A 19,995-nucleotide genomic window follows, 5' to 3' on the forward strand; every position below is an offset into this window, starting at 1 on the left:
TAGCGGAGAGGTTGTTGTGTCAGCCAGCTCTCTACAGGGGCTGAGCCTCAAGCCAGGCTCCTTTGGAGACAGGGTATCACCATGTAGTTCTTGCTGGCTTGGAACTTGCTATATAGGCCAGGTCAAAATCTGCCTGCCTCTGCCTCCCAAGAGCTGGGACTAACAGTGCTCACCATCATACCGGGTATAGCCAGGCCTTTGGACTCCAGGCCAGCACCTGGGACACTGCCCAGTTTGGGATTTCTATTTTCCTCCAGAGAGCTTCCATTTCCCCACCACTTGCCCCGACACCTTAAGACGCGCTTTCCCAGACTCACCAGCTCAGTTACAAGTGGCAACTTTCTGTTTATTGCTCAAAAACAAGAACTCAGAAGCAAAGAAAGGTGGAAAGAGAGTGGGCGGGGAGACACAGGGAAGGGATGGGACTTGGCCCACCCATTCCTCCGTCCTTCTCACCCTTGAGGCCCAGCAGTGCCGGACATCTGGGAGTAGGGAGCCTTCATGGCCGTGGGGATGGTAGTGCTAGGGGACAATTCTTGAGTGGGGCCCTGGGCTGGAGGGGCCCCAGGAATTGCAAGGGGCTGAGTTCCCTTCCCTGGGTCCAGAAGTCAGTAGGATCAGGGGGGCAGAAGGCCCCTTGTTTGGCAACTAAGAAGAGGCGGCTTTGGGCGGCAGGATGCTGGTTTATTTACTGTAGGGTCTCCAGGGCCATCAAAGCCCCCTCATGGGATGGGAAGACTATTTACACAGCAGGGGGAGGGGAGCCAGGTCCTATGCTCCTCACTGCCCAGAATGGCAAGAGAACGGGTGGTCCTGGGTCCTGCAGACTTAGACTCGGGGTTCAGATGGAGACTTCGTACTCCCGTGTATCCTGAAGACAGAAAAGCAGATAAGCTGGAGTAAGTGGGAGGTGAAGAGGCACCCACAAGGAGGGGGCAAGACATAATATCTGAGCTGAGACGGGTGGTACCAACTTGTAATTCCAGCTACTAGGGAGAGGGAGGCAAGAAGATGACAATTCAAGGCAGGCCTGAGCTACGGCAGTTCCTGGTCAGACTGGATAATTTAAACTCTTTCTCAAAACTCAAAGAGGATTGGAGAGCGCGGCATGATGACACATGCATTTAGTCCCAGCACTTGGAGGTAGAGGCAGGGGGCGGTGTCTGTGAATTTGAGGCCAGCCTGGTCTACATAGAGTTCCAGACTTGCCGGGGGTACATAGAGAGATCCTTGTCTCTGAATAAAAGAGGGTGAGACACTAGAGACACCACCCAATGCCTAGAGTCTGCCGACGGCTCACAAGGCACTAATCTCCAGTACTACACACACAGAAAGACCATGTTATTCTGAGACAGGGTGTCTCTGTATAGTCCTGGATGTCCTGGAACTCTCTAGGTAGACCAGGTTGGCTCCAAACTCAGAGATCTGCCTGCTTCTGCCTCTAGATTAAAGTCGTTGAGCTACCATGCCCAGCAAGACCTTCATATTTAAATTAATATAGGGAGCTGGAGAGATGGCTACTCTTTCAGAGGACCTAGGTTGGGTCCATAGCATTCACATGGTGGCTCACAACTGTCTGCAACTCCTGTTCCCTGGGGTCTGACGCCCTCTCTAGACTCTGAGGGCACTTCATGTACTTGGTGTAGACAGGCAAGCATAAAACAATTTTGTTTTTGTTTTTTGATACAGGGTTTCTCTGTGTAGCTCTGACTGTCTTGGAATTCACTTTGTAGACCAGGCTGACTTTGAACTCACAGAGACCTACCTGCCTCTGCCTCCCAAATTTTGGGATTAAAGGTGTTTGCCACCACTACCCGGCTACAATTTAAATTTTTTAAGATTTTTTTTCTTTTTTTATTAGATTTTTTGAGATAAGATGTCTCTGCGTGTAGCTCTGGCAATCCTGGAACTCACTTTGTAGACCAGTAGACCAGGCTGGCCTCAAACTCAGAGAGCTCTCCCTGCCTCTGTTCAAGTGCTGGGATTAAAGGCGTGCACCACCACAGCCCAGCTAGAAACTATTTTCTAGTAAAGATTCCAAGTCAGGCTTGGTGGTGCACATTTTAATCTCAGCACTCAGGACACAGAGGCAGGCAGATCTCTGAGCGTTCCAGGCCAGCCAGGGCTACATAGAACCCTGTCTCCTCCTAACCCCAAAAAAGAGAGAATCCTGGGTTGAATCTAGCTAATAGATATGTTTGGTTTCTCCAATAGTATCGTACGATGACAAAAAGGCATTTCTGAAATGCCTTGAACAGGAGGAGGATTTGGAGACTGGACCTAAGTGTCCACTATGGATTTGAGCTGCGTCCTGTAGACGGGCTCTGGTCCTCCACTTAGCTACAGACCTCACTATTCACTATTGTCCACACACAGCTTGCTTTGACCATCATCATGACTTTTGTAGGCATCTGAGTTTGAAATTTCCCAAAGAGACCACGGAGACTTTGGGAGAAGATTATAAAGTCCTGGGGGGAGACAGAGAGCTGGGGCTTTCCCAGCGGAGGGGAGGGACTCACCCCAGCTTCATACAGTGGGTTGCTAAAGTCTGACTCCACGGTGATGGGACTGTAGGAGTGGGACCCGGAGAAACCAAAAAGTGATTTTCCTTGCAGCCTGGGAAAGGGAGAGGACAGCGGGCTTATCGTGTGAGTCCATGGACTCCTTTCCCTGACTCCCAGGTTCGACACCCACCTTGGCCAGCAGTCAAAGGTAGGGTACTTACTTGGTGTAGTATATGTAAACACCACTGCCAAGGACAATGACCAAACCTAGGGGCAACAGGATGGCCAGAGCAAGGTTCCCACCCTCCAGCTGCCGTGATGGGTCAGTAGTCTGGGTCACTGGGGAGGGAGGAAGAATAGCAAATGAGGGAAGGCTGGACCCCCTCCTGGGCTCTCCCATCCTCCTGCCCTGGGTCCTGAACCCTTGGCTTCACCCCTCTGGGGCCTGGCCTCCTGCCCCCAGTCTTGACCTTGCCCTCCCAGCCTGGCCAGGCCTGGTCTCCACCTGCGCCCTCACTGACCTTCCAGTTTTCGGTTGTCCAGGAGCTCCTCATAGGCCACTGCAGGGAGAGGAGGGGGAGGAGGGACGGGGTCTGAGCCAGGGAGGGAAGGAGACTGGGGAGAAGGCCGAAGCCCGGTGCGGCTGGGCTGCACAGCCTGGGTCTCTACCCTCTGATCAGTCTATTCTTGTCTTTCCCTGTGTGTGTAGAGGCCATGGCGGTTGGTAAGCCAGGGCCTGTCCTCCTCTTCCAAACCTACTAAAGGTTCAAGGTTCCTGGAGAGTCTATTTCTCAGTGATAGCAGAACCGAGGACTTTGTGGAGAGGCAAAGGGGCTTCTATACCAAGGCCCCCCTGCTACATCCCTCAGATCTCCCCGGGTTTTCCAGTTCTGGCTGTGAGAATAAGCCCACACATTAGGGCACTCGGCAGTCAGGCACTGGTCTGGAGTTTTCTACCCTGTTCTTCCAGCTCAGTCACTCCCCAGATCCCGATATGCCCCTCTGCCCCGTTTGCCCAGGCACCTTTGCAGAGGGGGGGCTGGCTGGTCCACTGAGAGGGGTGACCGGGCACACAGGTGATGGTGACCTCGCCAATGAGCTCAAAGCCCTCATAACAGAAGAAACGCAGAGACTCGCCGGCTTGGTAGTGATGCTTGTACAGTGTCTGGTAACCGTTCTCGGGGACACCAGGGTTCAGGCACGGCTCGTACTTCACTGCAGGGAGCACCCGGCCACAGGGCTGCTTAGAAACTGGGTAGGGCCAGTCTGGGTTTCCAGGTCTTCCCTTCCCGGGGTGTCCCCCAAACTTACAGGCGCATTTGGGGACTCGATCGCTCCACTTGGGTGTTCCTGTGTCCCGGCTGTAGCAGGTGAGCACAGCTGCCCCTTCCAGGCTGTACCCTGGCAGACAGCGATACTGGACATGGGAACCGACTGGGAAACCGGCATCTGAGGCAGTCCGGTGGCCATTGGTGATCTCGCCAGGGTCAGCACAAGTCATAACTGGTAATAGACAGGAAAGGTTAGAGGAAGCGAGGGTCTTAGGGCATTGCCTGGAAATGGGGCTGACAGAGGCCCGAGCTTCCAGCCATCTCCTCAGGACCATCTTGTCCTCCTCCTACCAATTCCTCAGTGTGAGTCAGAAGCACTTCAGAGTCAATGGATTTGCCAAATTGATGGTACAATGCCTCTAATTCCACCACTCTGGGACTAAAGGAAGGAGTATGAACTCCAAACCTGCCTGGCCTAAACAAGTTCCAGAACAGGATACCCTTGGCTACAAAATTAGATTGGGGTGGGGGTGGGGTCAGTGTGTTTTATATTTCTTTCTTTCTTTTTATTTTTTGAGACAGGGTTTCTCTGTGTAAAAGTCCTATCCACTCTGGAACTAGCTTTTGTAGACCAGGCTGGCCTCGAATTCAGAGATTCATCTGCCTCTGCCTCCTGAGTGTATATTTCTTTTGAAAGCAGGACGAGTGGGGCAAACTCAGACCCTTGTCATTGGATTAATTCAAAATATTTAACCATTATATTACAGCACATATACAAACCAGTGCTGGCCCTGGCATGGCAGATCACGGTTCTGAACAGAAGGTGGCGTCCCCCACATGCGCACGGTGCCTAGCCCGCTGTGCACGCGCACGGTGCCTAGCCCGCTGTGCTCACCTACACTGCCTGCACTTTTATCCCAGTGCTGCTGGAGAAGGTTGTAGTCACGGCCTCTGCGAGTGTGAATCTATGTGTGCTCCTGGATGTGCTTGTAGAGTAGGGTTGACAGTTAGTGTCTTCTACAGCTTTCTGAACCTGGAGCTCTCCTTCAGCTGAACTGGCTAGCCAGTAAGCTCCTGACCCTCCATGCCCCTGCCACTGGGGTTGCAGACATGTGTGATTGGCTTTTATGTGGGTTTAGGGGATCGGGCTCAGGTCCTGATGCTTGTGTAGCATCTGAGCTATCTCTCCAACTCCATGGCCTTTGACTCCCATAAACCTGTGCTGAGCAGCCTGATAGATCTTTAATCCTGATTATCCAGAGAGATCAATGTCACTACCATCGCTCTCGGGGCCCCGGGCTTGGCACGCAGCCAAGCTGGAACCTGTCGAGATCATAGTCATGGAACAGTAGACAGATCCTGAGACGTGAGTCTCAGCTCAGCATCAGACTCAGTGTAGCCTGGGCAACTTTCCAAGGCCAGCCTTGGCTCACTCGGGTCCACTTAGGTCCACGGGTCTGTGAGTCCTCCCGGGGTTGAGGTGCAGGTGTCAGCTACGCGGTGTTCCTTGTTTCCCGTCCAAACCTGACTTTCTGAAATTCCTCCCCCCTCCCCCCGCCATTGTTTCCCTTCCCCGGGGCCTTTTGCAAGAACTACAGTGGTGGCACACCTTTAACCCCAGCACTGAGGAGGCAGAAGCAGGCGGATCTTTGAGTCCATGGCCAGCCTGGTCTACAAGAGCGAGTTCCAAGACAGCCAAGGCTACACACAGAAACCCTGTCTTGAAAACAAACAAACAAATAGAGGGAAAATGAAAAAAAAAAAACTACTACCAATCTTTGTGTCATTTTCTCCAAATTCAGGGAACAAGATGCTACTTCTTTCTGCTATTTGCTTTATTTTGTCTTTTTAGTTTTTGAGATGAGTCTTGCTAATAATTAGCCCTGTAGCTGGCCTTAAACTCATGGAAATTCTTCGGCTTTTGCTCCTGAGTGCTGGGCATGCAGAGCTGACTCTGCATATTTTTTTTGTCTGTTTTACTTGTTTTGTTTACCAAGTAAGTATTTTGCTATGTCCCCAGTCCTTGGGCTTTTCAGACAGGGCTAGCTTTGAATTCATAATTATTCCGCCTCAGCTTCCCAAGTGCGGGATTACAAGTGTGTACCACTATGCCCAGCCTTTTTAATAGATACATAAACAAAATCTCCAAGCTCCTGCAAAGATCATACCAAAATAATAATAATAATAATAATAATAATAATAATAATAATAATTAATACTCCTCTGAAGTAAATTTGTCTCATTCCTGGGAGAATGAAGCCATAATCTTGCTACAAAGCTGCTGCATGCTCAGAGCTGGGACAACTATTGCCATGCGCCAGGCGCTATGTGAACTGCTGCCTCTGCCCTGTACAATACCCTGCTCTCACCTCATTCACAGGAGAGCCGAAGCTCAGGGATGTTAAGTACTTTACCCCAGGCCTTGTTACTGTGTTAACAAGCCTAGCTGCTTATCTCTCTCCCTCCCTCCCAGGTCTGAGATCCTTCAGGATAGGAAAGAGCAAGGAACTGGTCCTATAACCACAACCCAGCCAGGCTTCAATGACTGCATTAAAGCGGATCAAATCCACTGACCAGCCTTGATTCTAACAGAGTGAGAGTTTGGGGGTGTCTACAGGAGAACTAAGAGTTGATGGGACAGAACCAGGGGCAATTTGGTGAAACCTGGTAGAGGTGGAAGGGGCTTGAGCCATGATGAAAAGTGGACTGAGCACAGGATGAAAGCAGTCTGAACTAAAGGCAGGTGTGTGTGTGTGTGTGTGTGTGTGTGTGTGTGTGTGTGTGTGTGTGTGTAGCAATTTCAAGGCACTGAACGCGATGGGCCCAAAAGGACATAGTGGTTAGGGCTAAAGACCCAGGCAGGATTCAGGGCGAAGGGATGGCATTCAGTAGGGACAGGGAGGAGCCAAGTCAGAGCGGAAGGACTGGCTTGGGGTGGGGCTCTACTCACTCTTTTGGCAGGCAGGTGGAGCGGCGCTCCAGGACAGATCCCATTGGCAAGTGAGGATGTCTGATCCCAGGAGTTCGTAGCCAGGCTCGCACTGGTAGGTGAGCACTGTGCCCCGGATAAGGTCCCCGTGGGATGCCGTCCTCCAACCCCACTCAGGAGGTGGCAGCTCGGGACATGTATCGTTCCTTGGAACTTCTGCAGTGAAGATGGAGCGCACTTCCAGTCTCCGAGGGCCTCGCGCTGGTGGCCCGTTCCTGCCAGACCCCTGGCCATCCAGAGCCCTCGCCCTCCATACCTTTGAAATGTAATACGAAGCCCTGGCCTAGACCCGGATTTGGGGGCCCTGGGGGCGCCTGAAACTGCAGAGTGAGATCGGGTCCGGAGGAGAGGAGGCGGCGGCGCGGTTGAGGTCCCCGCAGCTGGGCCAGGACTCGAGCGCTGGGACCGTCGCCATCAAACAGTGTCAGCATATCCCCTTCTCGGACATTCAAGCTGCAGTGAGGGGGGTCAGAGAATGAGGCGACTGTGACTCGCCCATCATCCGGTTCTGCCCAATCCCCCGCTCTTAACCAGCTCGCCTTCTAATTCCTCTCTCTCAGTGTTGACCAGTTTAGGGTTCCCTACAGGTTCCAGAGGTGAGTTGAGTTATTTTCCAAGTCACTGAACCCAGGTCTCCCACCTCTGTCCTACACCGACTTGGTGTCTTCTTTCTGAACCCCAATGTACCCACAAAGTTCCGTATGAACTCAGAGGAGCCAGTTGGGCTCCGAGTGCATTGTCTCACACACCTGATGGAGCCCACACCCATCGCCCAAACTAAGTGGCCCTAACATACATTTCAACTTGGAGCAAGATGCGCTTCTCTTCCTGGACGTGCAGGCCCCACACGCAGTCCTGGCCAGGGCTATAACTCTGGGGCCAGTCGGGAGAGAGGACCACACCAGCCGGCTCGGACAGCTCTCCTCCACACATGGCTAGGGAAGAGGTGTCAGGTTCAGGACCCCCGCGGGCATTCCATCTCCATTCGCCATACTCCCCATGGGGCTCAGTGCTGGGCACAACGCCACCTCAACAGGCTTTTTGTTGTGAAGATTTCTTTTCATATCTTGGTTTTAGTATGATTGTTTTTCCAGCCCTGCCCTTAATTAACCCTGTCCATTTTCCAGCTTACTCGCAGAACCACGACTCAACCCAATCCAGTTCTAGTTCTAGAAGCCTTTTTGGTCTGAGCCTGAATTCATAATAAGCCCAGCAATTACTTCCCCCAAGAAAGCAGCCTCTGAAAGGTAGAGCTTTGCCCAGGGTTTGGGTTTGTTTTTTGTTTTGGAACTGTTATTTTCCAATTTATCATTTATTTATTTATTTTATCGGTGTTTTGCCTGTAGGTATGTCTGTGTGAGGGTGTTGGATCCTGCAGTCACAGACAGCTGTGAGCTGCCATGTGGGTGCTAGGAATTGAACCCGGGTCCTCTGGAAGAGCAGTCAGTGCTCTTAACCATTGAGTCATCTCCCCAGTCTGCCTTTGGATTTATTAGGTCTTAATGTTCATTCAGATCTCCTTCACAATTGCCTTCCAGAGGTCCCAACTTCAGGGGCAGGCAGTCTGTAGGCTGAAGGACTCTGAAAGGTAGAAGACTCACCCTTACAGGCTGGCTCTGTGTCATTCCAGTGGGGTTCTGTGGGATCCACACATTCGATGGCATTTGGGGGCCCTGGCGGCTCCAGAGCATATCCTGGGAGGCACGAGAAGGTGGCCAGTGCCCCTGGGCGGTACTCGGGGTCAGTGGTAGTCACGTTGCCATGTGCCAGGAAAGGAGCGAAGCAGCGATCCTCCTCAAAGGCTAGAGAGGAGTTGGTCAGGAGAGGTAAGCATTAGGACAGGTTCAGGCATCTCAGGTTGGGCACTTGGGCTGAATTTGGGTGTTGGTCGGCCTTACATGAACTTTTCTTGAGGTGGTGGTCTCACTATATAGCTCAGGCCGACCTTGACTTTGAGATCGTCCTGCCTCAGCCTTCCAAGTGGCTGCGACCATGCACCTTTGCCAAAAGTACTACCCACCATTTCACAGATCAGGATGTCGTCAGACAAAAAGCCACCAGCCCAAGGTCACCAGGAGGCAACTACAGAGCCAGAACTATAATCCTGAAGGGTTTGTTCTCATCCACAGACATCTGGCTTTGGAAACAGCAAGGGGCCTGCGGAGGGGTGTTTCTGGAGAACTGGCTTGCGTGGGTGTGTTCTAGCCTCAGAAATAACAGTTGGATTCCGATCATGCACACTGTCGCTAGAATCCCAAACTGCAGCTAGTGCAGAAGCTGCTCAACTTTTCCGGAGGACCAAATCGGCACAAATGAACATCTCTAGAGCACTTTTTTCTGGCCATGCGATTGTGTCTCATCTACAAAACCACCTACAATGCGGGGGAGAAACTGAAGCTCACAGCACAACAGTGGCCCCCCTGGGGAGGTAGATTGGGATGCTCACCAAAGACAGAAAACTCTTAGCACTTCCAGACCCCATCAGGTGCTGGGGTTCTGCAGATTCACTGTTATGTTTCCTAATTTGATGAGGTATCATGTGCCAATCCTGCCCACCTACCGGGGCCCAGTGCCAATTCCACTTACTCGGAACCCATTCAAAACCATGCCCTTCTAATCTGTGAGCATTTCCTTCCCATTGCCCCTCCTTCTCTCTGTCTTTCCAAGACGTGGTTTCTCTATGTAACCCTGGCTCTCCTGGAACTCACTCTGTAGACCAGGCTGGCCCTGAGCTCAGAGATCTGACTATCTCTGCCTCCCAAGTGCTGGGATTAATTAAAGACGCACACCACCACTGCCCTCTGGTCCATTGTCTACCTATTGCTACTACTTTTATAAATACTCAGCCGCGCTGTTTCTCAAATGCATCATTGCCCCTTTCCCCGAGCTGTTCTCCACCTTCTTCTCTCTAGTCATCTGCTTAACCTCCATTCTGGAAGGCCACACCCGATGCCTCTTCTCCCATCATCACCGATTCCTTCTCATCTGTCCAACACCATTCTTCTTCCTTCTGGTCACAGCTTGCCTATCTTATTTCCTTTCCTTCTCTCTCTCTCTCTCCCCCCCTCTCTGTGTCTCTCTCTCTCTTGAGACAGGGTTTCTCTGTAGCTTTGGAGCCTGTCCTGGAACTCACTCTGTAGACCAGGCTGGCCTCGAACTCACAGAGACCCGCCTGTCTCTGCTTCCAGAGTGCTGGGATTAAAGGTGTGCACCACCACCTGGCAACTGCTCTCCTATTTTTATTAGCGCCTTACCTACTTCTAGTACACGAGGCTAAGTTGGAACCAAGCAGAGATAACCATGCCATGCAGACCTATCAATCATAGCATTTCCTGACTTAATTGAACTTAATCAAGTCAATAAGAACCTTTTCTGGAATTGTTGCCAAAGCCCTCCTGAGCATTTCCTCTCTCTGGTGGCGTTAATAGTCTGTAAGTCTGCAGTCAGATTCACCACATTGGGAATGCCTGCATGGGAATGAATTCACTGAACAGTAAAGAACTGAGAGACAGGTAATTGTCGGCCTGGCTGTATGCTGGATCCAGCCATACTTGGGATGCGCCGGTGTCCCTGTGAAGGGAACCCTGTCAAGTATCAGGAACCAAACACAGAGGCGAGCATGGAGGGAGGATGTGCTTCTGACTATTCCTAGTGGGTCCTAGTGTGAGGGAGAGGGAAAGGTGTTGGGGTTGGGCATGGCCAGGAAATGAGTCCTTTACCTTCAAATCGGAGGCTGAGCAGCAAGGGATTGGCTGGTGTCTCTGAAAGCAGTTCTACGTAGAGGGACTGGGCATCACTGATGAGGCCACGCTCAGGGACATCATCCATGTCAGAGTCATAAATCACAGGGGACAGGGGACTTCCTCCTGAGCGCACCATCAGCCTGGGATGAACAGAAGGACGGTAGGTGCTTTGCTGCCTCGGAAGCTGCCACCCTGCCTGCTCTCCCGGCTACCTTTAAGCTGTTTTGATGTTATCATATGCTAACCCGTGCCACGCACTCTGCTAAGCCCCAGCACATTTTATCTTGTTTGATCTTTACAAGAACTCTTGAGTCAGACACCATTGTTACCTCTCACTTTAGAGGTGAGCTACAGAGGCACAGAAAGACTTGGTGCTCAGCCTGAGAGCACACTCTGAAGCAACAGAGAAGACTGAGAAAAATGATAGCACACACTTCTATAGCACTTATCATGCCCTAGGAACCACTTCAATTATTTACATATCTTAATGCATTTATTAATTAAGCGTTTGGAATGGTGCTCTTATCTCCATTCTACCAATGAGAGAGAACTGAGGTGCAGTGAGGGGCACTGGCCCATCTAAAACTGCATAAAGTTGCACACTCTGAAGTTGACACAAGGATCCATCCAGTGTCACCTGACTCTCTGCTCTCCCAGCCTTCCCAAGGCAGGGACCTCTAGCCCACAGCCCAGATCCTCACCGGTCATTGTCCTCATCCAGAGAGACTCTCTCAAAATGCAGGTGTAGCCGGCGTCCCTCAGCTGCTTCAATGACCCAGCGGCAGGTAAGGTTGGGCCCTGCAGCTCCCCCGGGCTCAGGGGATACAATGCGACCCAGTGTGGCATTGTGGATGGTGCCCCCACAAGATGCTGTGGGCAGAGAAGGAGTAGGAAAGTCTCAGTTCTCTTCTCAGGCTCAATTCTAGAGCCTGAGGGCTACTGGCCAGGGATGGCCTTTGTCCCGTGCATTTGGCAGAGGGACAAGACCTTCTCCAACTACTGTCTAGCCTGAAATAGAACCCTATGCATGGGACTCCTGATAAAATGAAGCCTCCCAAAAGGTGGGCGCTTTGAGACAGGGAGCCTCAAAATTGAAACTCTCAGACGAGAAGTTAAGAATCCCTAGATTGAATGCATTTCATGCTTGGTGGAGGGCTGCAGAATGAAGACTTAAGGCCCAAACTCTACCAACCAGGGACTCCAAACACGATCCACTGGAGTGGAACCTCCAAAGGCAGGGCATCTAGAGTGGTAACAGGATAGCAAGCACCAACTGGGCATTCCAAGATGAAGCCCAGACAAGACTGGGGATTCCCTAAGGATGGAGACCCTCATGGTAGAGCACTCTGGGGAAGACACAGTGACGGGACTCTGCAGCTAGAAACTTCTTCAGTATGGCTTCTCCCCAGAGACAGAGACTCCCCAGCTCAGTCCCCCTGCCCTAGGACAGATGTGTGCACAAGACTCACCTATACAGCTGGGGGGCTCACCAGTCCAGGCCGGCCGTGTACCGTTGAGGCAGATAAGCATCTCCTCACCCTGCAGCTGGTATCCTGAGTCACAGTGGAAGGTGGCAGTGCCCCCAGGATGCAGATCCGTCACACTCACATCCCCGTGGGCTGGCCGGGGTGGGAAGCCGCAGCTCAGAAGGTACGCTGTACAGGTCAAAGAGAAGGAAGCGGGGCTCTGGTCTCACAGCCACTCCCTGGTGCTCTGCAAATCCTCTCCTGCTCCCAGGGGGCAAACAGGCTCATTGCTGGGGTGCACGCTGAGGAAAACAAACTCTTGACCCTGGATCCCTGCCTCAGGAACATCAACAGGGCTCACTCTGGTCTTTGTAATTTGCCCCCATTGGGCCTTCTTTTTATAGATAAACGTTATTTTAGAAACCAGTTTTTCTGGCTGTTTGATCTCAAGCAAATCAATTGACCACCCTGAAACTCTATCAGCACTAATAATAAACGGCATCTGCGAGATGGTTCAATTCCTGTGTCAACTTACACAGTTTTAGAGGTAGGCAGAGAGGGCATGACCCGCTTTCTTTCTTGTTTGTTTGTTTTTGTTTGTTTTTCGAGACAGGGTTTCTCTGTGTAATTTTGGGGCCTGTCCTGAAACTCACACTATAGACCAGACTGGCCTCGAACTCACAGAGAACCACCTGCCTCTGCCTCCCTAGTACTAGGATTGAAGGCGTGTGCCACCATGGCCCAGCCATGACCCGCTTCCTAGGAGAGGATGCTGAGGCTCCCTCCCACGTATGCTCTGTGCTGTTTTCTTTCACAGACCTTCTTGTATGGAGGTGCAGCCAGTTTTCAGCCAGGCCAACCACAAGAAACTGCTTTAGGAATGTTGACTTCAGACTTACTACCCAGTGCCCCTGACTGACCCTGCTGATGGAGCAGTGACTGTCTCCTTGAGAAGCTGATGTATCTCTTGCACTGAGAACTGTGTAACTTCCCTTTCTGCACCTGCTTCCTTGTACCTCAAGTTAGGACAACCATGGCCTGCTCGTCCACACGTAGGTCACTCCGCCCTCTCATATAATCTCTCCCTGGTGTCGCATCCCCTCTACACATCCTTCACAGGTATATTGCTTGCTTCTTTCTCAAAGCCTCTTGAGGTTATTTTTGGGGGCTGGGTGGGGTTGGTTTGGTTTTGAAACAAGGTCTTGTTGTGTAGCCCAGGTTAACTTTAGTTTCTCAGTCCTGCTATCTCTGCCTTCATAACCCTGCACCACCATGCAAGGCTGTGTCTTAAAGGTGCAGTCCGGCTCTACTCAGCAGAAGCTTTGGCTTCCTGACCGTGAAGCCTTCAGTGATTCTGTCAGAGACCTATCCCTTCCACATTCCAAAAGTCATCAAGCATTTATCTGGCTGGGCTGTGGGGCAGACAGGAGTAAAACAAAACACAAAACAAACCCATACCTTGCCTTTCCATGGGCCCTAGACTGCTAAGACCAGCACACATAAAACATCCATCCAAAACACAGCAAGTTCGGTAAATGCCAGCCCTCTGTGGCCAACAGAGCTAGCTCCGAATGCTTTAGCTTGATAGTCTAGTCCCTTCCCCAGCCAGGTCAAGCCCAGTCCTTAAATTAGTGCTCAGCTCCTGGGCCCGAATGTCCTACACGATGGTTGGTCTTACTATCTCACACAGTCTGCCCCCCTTTTCTTCTGGTGATGGGGTTAAATCCAGGATGCTGTACACGCTAGATAAATGTTCCACCATGAACTATACTCCCAGCCCTTGGGATTTTTGTTTTGTTTTTGAGAGAGGGACTGACTATGTAGCCCTGGCTAGCCTGGAACTCTCGACATAGACCAGGCTGATCTTGAATTCACAGAGACCCATCTGCCTCTGCCTCCTGAGTGCAGGGATTAAAGGCATGCACCACTAACACCTAGCTACCCTTTGATTTTTTTTTTTGAGACAAGATCTCACTATGTAGTCTAGGCTGGCTTTGAACTCCTGTACCTCCTACCTCAGCATTCAGAGAGCTAGAATTACATTAATGTACCACCACAGACAGACCACTTCCATATTTTTTGCTCACACTTGTGCTTCTGCATGCAAGGATTTCTAGCCTCTTTTTGATCTTTCAAAGAGTAACTTGAGTACCACGCCTTCTGGGAAGACTTCATGACTTTCCTTGCTCCCATAAGGTCTTGCCTGTGTTCAAGTCCACATATGTAATTTTCTTTCCTTTTTTTTTTTTTTTTTGAGGCAGGGTTTCTCTGTAGTTTTGGAGCCTGTCCTGGAACTAGCTCTTGTAGACCAGGTTGGCTCCAAACTCACAGAGATCCGCCTGCCTCTGCCTCCCGTGTGCTGGAATTAAAGGCGTGAGCCACCACCTCCCAGTGATATGTATTTTCTTATCATGTTACCTATTTTCTCTTATCCCTATGAGACTGAAGCAATGCCTGAACAGGTTGATCTCACACTGGGAAGGGATGTCTCGTACCAATAGTAATAATTCATACCAGTAATGGGTGGCCTGAAATCTAAACAAAAACTTTAAACGCAGGGTTGGGGATCTAACTCATTTGCTAACACCTAGCTCTGAATTAACCAGGCTTATAACCCCTGCCCTGGGGAGGTAAAAGTAGGAGAATCCAAAGTTTGAGGCTATCCTTGGCTACATAGTGAGTTCCAGGCCAGCCTAGGTTACCCATGACTCAGTCTCAAAACAAACAAAACAAAACAGGCAAAGGATCCCCCACCCAAGGGCACTCACGCAGTCATCCCCATCCTCGTTTTAGGAAGGAGCGTAGGGCAGGGACTTGGGCAGCTGATTTCTGACTCTGCCAGCTGTCTCAGAAAGCCCTGTGACCTTAAATCTTTTCCCTCCTCTGAGAGATGGAACTGACTTGGTCCTCTCTGGGTTACGGTGAGCAGCAGTGGTTGGGGGGGAGGACTTTGCACAGGACAAGCTTGCTGGGCTGTGCTGGCCCTCTGCACGTGAAGCCGCAGTTAGAGCAGGCTGAGAAAGGCTTAAGTAGTGCCTCTGTCTCAAAGATGCCTGCAGGAGCTGCAGACAAGGGAAGACCAGGGCAGGTAATGAAGTCCCTTTATGCAATAGCCCTGCTCCCCTCCATGTTCCACTTAGCCCGAGAGTCCTAGTTTTGATGCCCTAGGGAAATGGCTGCTTAAAGGAGCCAGTGAGTAGCTGTTTTTTTCCCCATCTGATGTCTAGTCCTTGACTCCCAAGGCAGACGTGGTTTTGCCTCTAACAACCAGGTCCCTGGCACCAAGTACAAGAGCCAGCTCACTGGTCTCTCCGATAGGCCTGATGGTGGGAGCTTCTGCCTTACACAATTTACCCTCAGAGCTTGAGGAGGGGATATATACTGCAACACACACAAGGAATCTGGGAAGGAGGAGGAAGTACATGAAACCAAGTGGCAGTGGCTCCTGTCTCTCTGAAGAGCACACGGAGGGACCTTGGAGAAGACAGACACGTTAATGGGAACATTGGCTGAGTCCCTTAGGTCATGCACATATATGTGTGCTAGAATATGCTTGTGCACTGTAAGAGTGGTCCCACACATGCGCACACAGGATAGCACAGGTGCATGTATATCTCGTCTGTGTCTGGATGCATGAAACACGCCCCCCTTCCTGCCCTAGAAATCAGGAGTTGCCGAAGTTACAAACCTAGGAGTGTCCCTTTTCTGCTGGTGCTGTTTCAACTGTCCACCTCTCCCCTGCAGACTGACGCCCTGCCTGCCTCCCTTCACTGCCGTCTCTGCTTTGACTGTGGTGGCATTGGCTGACATCTCTGAGAGTTGACTGTGTTCCAGACACTGTTTTAAATGCTCCCCAGGTCCTAACTCATTTGCTCTTCCTAGTAACCCTTCATACTAAGTATTACAGCTTCTGGTTTTCAGATGGAGCCACGAGGCACAGAAAGGTGAAGAAACTAGCCTGGGCCACACAGTACAGACAGTTCTACCTTCCATGCTGAAGTGCTTCACTCTTCAAAGTGTCACATCTCTCTCCTCTCTGGGACTCGGAATGTGCATCCATTAGACAGTTGCTTCTTTCTTCTCCTTCCTCCCACCCTTCCCCTGGCCAGCTCATTCAAGAGGCTTCCTCCTTAGCCATCACATTCCTCAAGAAGCCATTACCACATTCCCCAGAAAAAGCTCAGTCCCTTCTGATACCTGCTCCTCTTGCCTGAGTTTCCTCATAATCCTTATCTCTGACACAACCATTCTGATTATTTATGTTTCTACCCAGATCCTCAGCTCCTTAAAAACAGACTTTTATTCATTCTTCTCCCCAAGGCTAAAGCAGAGCCTGGTATGAAGTAGGCACTCAGTAAAAAGGCATTGAACCAAATAAATAAATTGCTACTTGGATTCATCCACACCTATTTACAGATCCATGACTGTGTGAGAAAAATAGTCATGCATGCCTTTTGAGGGTCCTGCCCACACAGGGTCCCGAGCAGGAGGAAGATGCTCTCAGTCCTCTGAGTTAGAAAAGCCCTGGAGATGCCTTCTCTACCCTATGTGGCTCTTGTCCCTCTAGTCGCTCTTCAGACTCCTCACCCTGATAGTGAATCCTGAAGCCGTTGCCCCTTGGGACCCGAGGACTTTGGAAATGCAGAAGCAGCCGGTTTGTTGGGCTCCGAAGGACCTGTCCTTCTCCCAGCATGGAGGAATTGGCCAAGAGTCTGGGGGCCAGGCCTGGGGATCCCCCACCGGCCAGCACCAGGAGCTCCTCCTCTTGAGACAGGTTGAGTGTCTGCACCTAAAGAAGCCAGATACAGGCAGGCCAGGGCAAGTTAGCAGGGGAGGGGTTAGCATGACAGCCTAAGCCCCCATCCTCTGGTAAAACCACCTATGTTGCAGAACTCTAGAAAAGTTTTCGAGATCATCTAGCTCAGAAAACAGCTTCACAGTCCCCAGGCCAGACTTAGGCACACTCAGTGGGCAGACACCAAAGAAAATTACCTGAATCTCAATGCCATAGCCAGGGTAGACATGGATGCTGTAGGTGCAGTCTAGGAGTTCCATAGAGCGGCTGGCAGTGCTCCCCAAGTCTGGAGACTCCACGAACCCTTCCCCCTCAGAGATGTTGTTATTGCACAGAACTAGAGAGAGAGAGAAGTGGCTTGGATGGAGAAGTCCTGCGTACTTGCCCTCCTGGAAGGCCAACCATCTTCAGTGGTCACCTGTATCCCCCACCATCCCTCTCCATCCTTACCCAGTGCTAGCTTGCTACCTCCACTGAGAATTTCCTTCCCCCACTACAGTACAAACAGATGGAAGCCCATGAGCCCATGGACATTAATACTGGTCTTTTGTCATCACTAACCACAAGCCCTTTTCCTACCTAAAGATTCTTCTCCCACACAGTTCCTCCATCCATCCCCACATGGGGGCTTCCATACCCTTTCCATCGCCTCACCTGGGCTAGTGACAGTAGTGGTGACAGTTGTTGTGGTGATGATGGTGGTGGTGGTTTCCTCCTCTCCTCCCTCAGGCCTGAGAGGTGGGACTGGGGAGGCGGGGCCGGATGGGGGCGGGGCTGTAGTTCCAGGGGGCGGGGTCAGCAGTTCTGGCGCGGTGGGGCCTGCCCCCCTGACCCCCTTAGGGGTGACAGCTGTCGTCAGAGGCCCTGTCCCTGGCTCAGTGGCACGTGGCAGGGAGGGCGCTGCAAGAGTCTGGCCGGCTGGAGGGGTGGCTAGTGTGGGGTCTGGGTCAGATCCTGAGATAGTTTGAGGGTAGTCAGAGCACAGGAGCAGCAAATTGGCCCATGGGGGTAGGGAAATGGCTTAGAATGAAATGGAAACCCCGAAGCCTCCCCACAAGGTAAAGGCCCCCATTTATTCCTTACCCACCCAGGCTCCCCACATTCTCTCAAGATTTTGCAAAGCTCCCTTTCTTTTTCCACCACAGCCTCGACAGCCCCCTTGAGCATCTCTCCACCCCCCAGATCTGGCTCTCTCCTGCCTACCCCTTCCTCTCATCTCCGTCTTGTTCTCTCTGGAGCCTTCTTCTGCTTAGTATTCTTATTGCTTTCTGCTTTTATGAGTGATCCTCAATCAACTGCTGGTTGTACATTACTCTTTTTCTCCCATTTTTGTGACTCTGGCTCTCTGAACTCACATGTCTCTACACATACATGTCCTTCTCTTGACTGTTCATCATTCTGTCCCTGTCTCTGGTTCTGTCTAGGGACAGTTTTGGCTCTTTCTTCTCTTGCCTGTCCCCGAAGTTCATTGGCTTTCTAGGGGGTCTTTCTCTCTGAACTCTCTACCTGCCTTTCCTCTGGCCGGGCACTCCATCTCCCAGAGCATCGTCTCTGCTTCTACTTTTATGCCACTTTGGGGGCCTCACCCGGCAAGAGGCCAATCTCTGGGCCCTTCCGCAGCAAAGCTCCATGGAGCAGCTCAGCCAGGTCCTCAGAGGCCACAGTGGGAGTCTCACTTCCAGGTTCTGGCATCATCTCATCCTCCTTCAGGGGCAGACCTAGGAGGTGAAGTCCTATGAGCCTCTCTCTCCATTCCCCTACATCCCCCTTTCTCTGTAGAGATATTTCCCAAAGCACTTCTTAGTGGACACTCAGAGGGTCTTAGACTGGGCTGAGGGCCAAGATCAGAAGAGAGGCTCCAATCTGCCCTCTCCCTCATACAGCCCCTGCTCCCAGTCTCTGGGTCTTCAGTAAGAGCCTTAGTTACTACTAACCCTGGACAGCTCTAGCGGAATGCGGGAGCCCGGCCTTTGGGACTGCTTTCCATTCTCCCCAGTGAAGCATTCCCCAATCCTAGAACTCGGAGAAGAGTCTAATAGCACCTCCCAGACCTTCCCTCCGCAGTGCCAGCTTTCTCTCTGGGTTTCTGCCTCTGCAGACTCTACCCCCCCCCCCCACAACGTCTCTGTTGCCTTCTCTAGAGTCGGGTTGGGGATCACAGTGCAGTCAGGGACTGAATATCCCTGCTTGTGTTCATCTTTGTCCATATGTCCAAGAACATTTGTGTGTGCAGCGCCTGGCATCTCTCCCAGCACCTCCATCTCCCACCCAGGTACCCTGGCTGCTTCTACCGCCTCCGCAGACATCCACCCAACTTCTCTTAGCTCTTCTTCCTGGATTTAACCCCTAAGATACAACTAAAAGCTCTCTTTATTCATTCCCCCATCTCCTTAACATTAGGAGTTCAAGGGCTCCATGTACCAGTCAGAAAGCCTTGGCTTGCCCCTTCCCAGTCAACTGTGTCCCTCCCCTCCCCCACAAGATCGGAAGACCCAATATGTTCAGAGAAAGGTGGAGGACCCCCCAGGGCCTCCCCAGGGCCCACCCCCACATGTCCTTACCCTCAATCCAGGCACAGCTCAGCAGAATTAGGAACAGCAGCTGGGAAGGCGGTGGGTGCTGGGCCTTGGGAGTCCCCATGGCGACTCACCCTAATCTCTCTCCTCTGTAGCTCTTCTGAATAATCTAGTTGTCACTTTCCTTCCGCGTCCTTTTATCTTTCCCTTTAATTTTGTTTTCCTGCTAAGGGTTAGCAAAGGAAGACAATTTTTCTCCCTTTGGGATGGAGAAGCAGAATTGGCCTAGGGGTTGCCTGGAGTCCGCCCCCTTTAGCTCAATCTTTATCCTTGGCTCTCCGATCTATGGCAAAGGGGGGCGCGGCTCCCGCTGCGGGGGGTGGGGCCGAGAGGGCCGAAGGTTATCCCCTTGTTCGGGCGCTTGGGTCCATCGGGATGGATAGATACCCAGCCGGGGGAAGCGGCAAGGGAAAGGCAGCTTCCGGGGGCCCAGGGTGGGCTTGAGGATCCAGAGGGTCCTTACGGGGTTCTAACGGGGCTTGTCGGGGAGAGGAAGAGGGAAGGGGTTGCGGAACCAGGGAAGCCAAAGCTCGACCACGGAGCTGCGGGAGGGAGAAGCTGAGAAAGGTGTCAAGCCCACGTCAGATCCTGGGGACGGGCGAAGGGAGGGGCCTGGGATTTATTCGCCGATGAGGGAGGAGGAGGAAGTGC

The 19,995-nt window shown here is 51.7% G+C and overlaps 1 protein-coding gene across 2 annotated transcripts; it reads right to left on the reverse strand.

Annotated features, from left to right (window-relative positions):
* Nucleotides 1–325: 325 nt before the first annotated feature.
* Nucleotides 326–19,880, reverse strand: Sez6l2 (seizure related 6 homolog like 2). 2 transcript variants are annotated; one of them, XM_048454951.3, is made up of 18 exons: nt 19,330–19,880; nt 18,355–18,486; nt 17,423–17,722; nt 16,966–17,105; nt 16,561–16,762; nt 11,977–12,162; nt 11,209–11,377; nt 10,484–10,647; nt 8,366–8,566; nt 7,561–7,699; nt 7,021–7,217; nt 6,726–6,920; nt 3,816–4,007; nt 3,528–3,719; nt 3,026–3,064; nt 2,726–2,843; nt 2,520–2,616; nt 326–871 (listed from the first exon to the last, which is right to left on the reverse strand). In XM_048454951.3, exons 1-18 carry the CDS (start codon nt 19,406–19,408, stop codon nt 842–844), a joined length of 2,772 nt encoding a protein of 923 aa, XP_048310908.1. In that variant the 5' UTR covers nt 19,409–19,880; the 3' UTR covers nt 326–841. The 2 variants fall into 2 exon arrangements, with proteins under 2 accessions (XP_048310908.1, XP_048310909.1); XM_048454952.3 differs by lacking the exon at nt 3,026–3,064.
* Between the last annotated feature and the right edge of the window lie 115 nt (nt 19,881–19,995).

This window comes from Myodes glareolus, chromosome 7 (assembly GCF_982192425.1).
Source record: "Myodes glareolus chromosome 7, mMyoGla1.1, whole genome shotgun sequence".
Classification (NCBI taxonomy): domain Eukaryota; kingdom Metazoa; phylum Chordata; class Mammalia; order Rodentia; family Cricetidae; genus Myodes; species Myodes glareolus.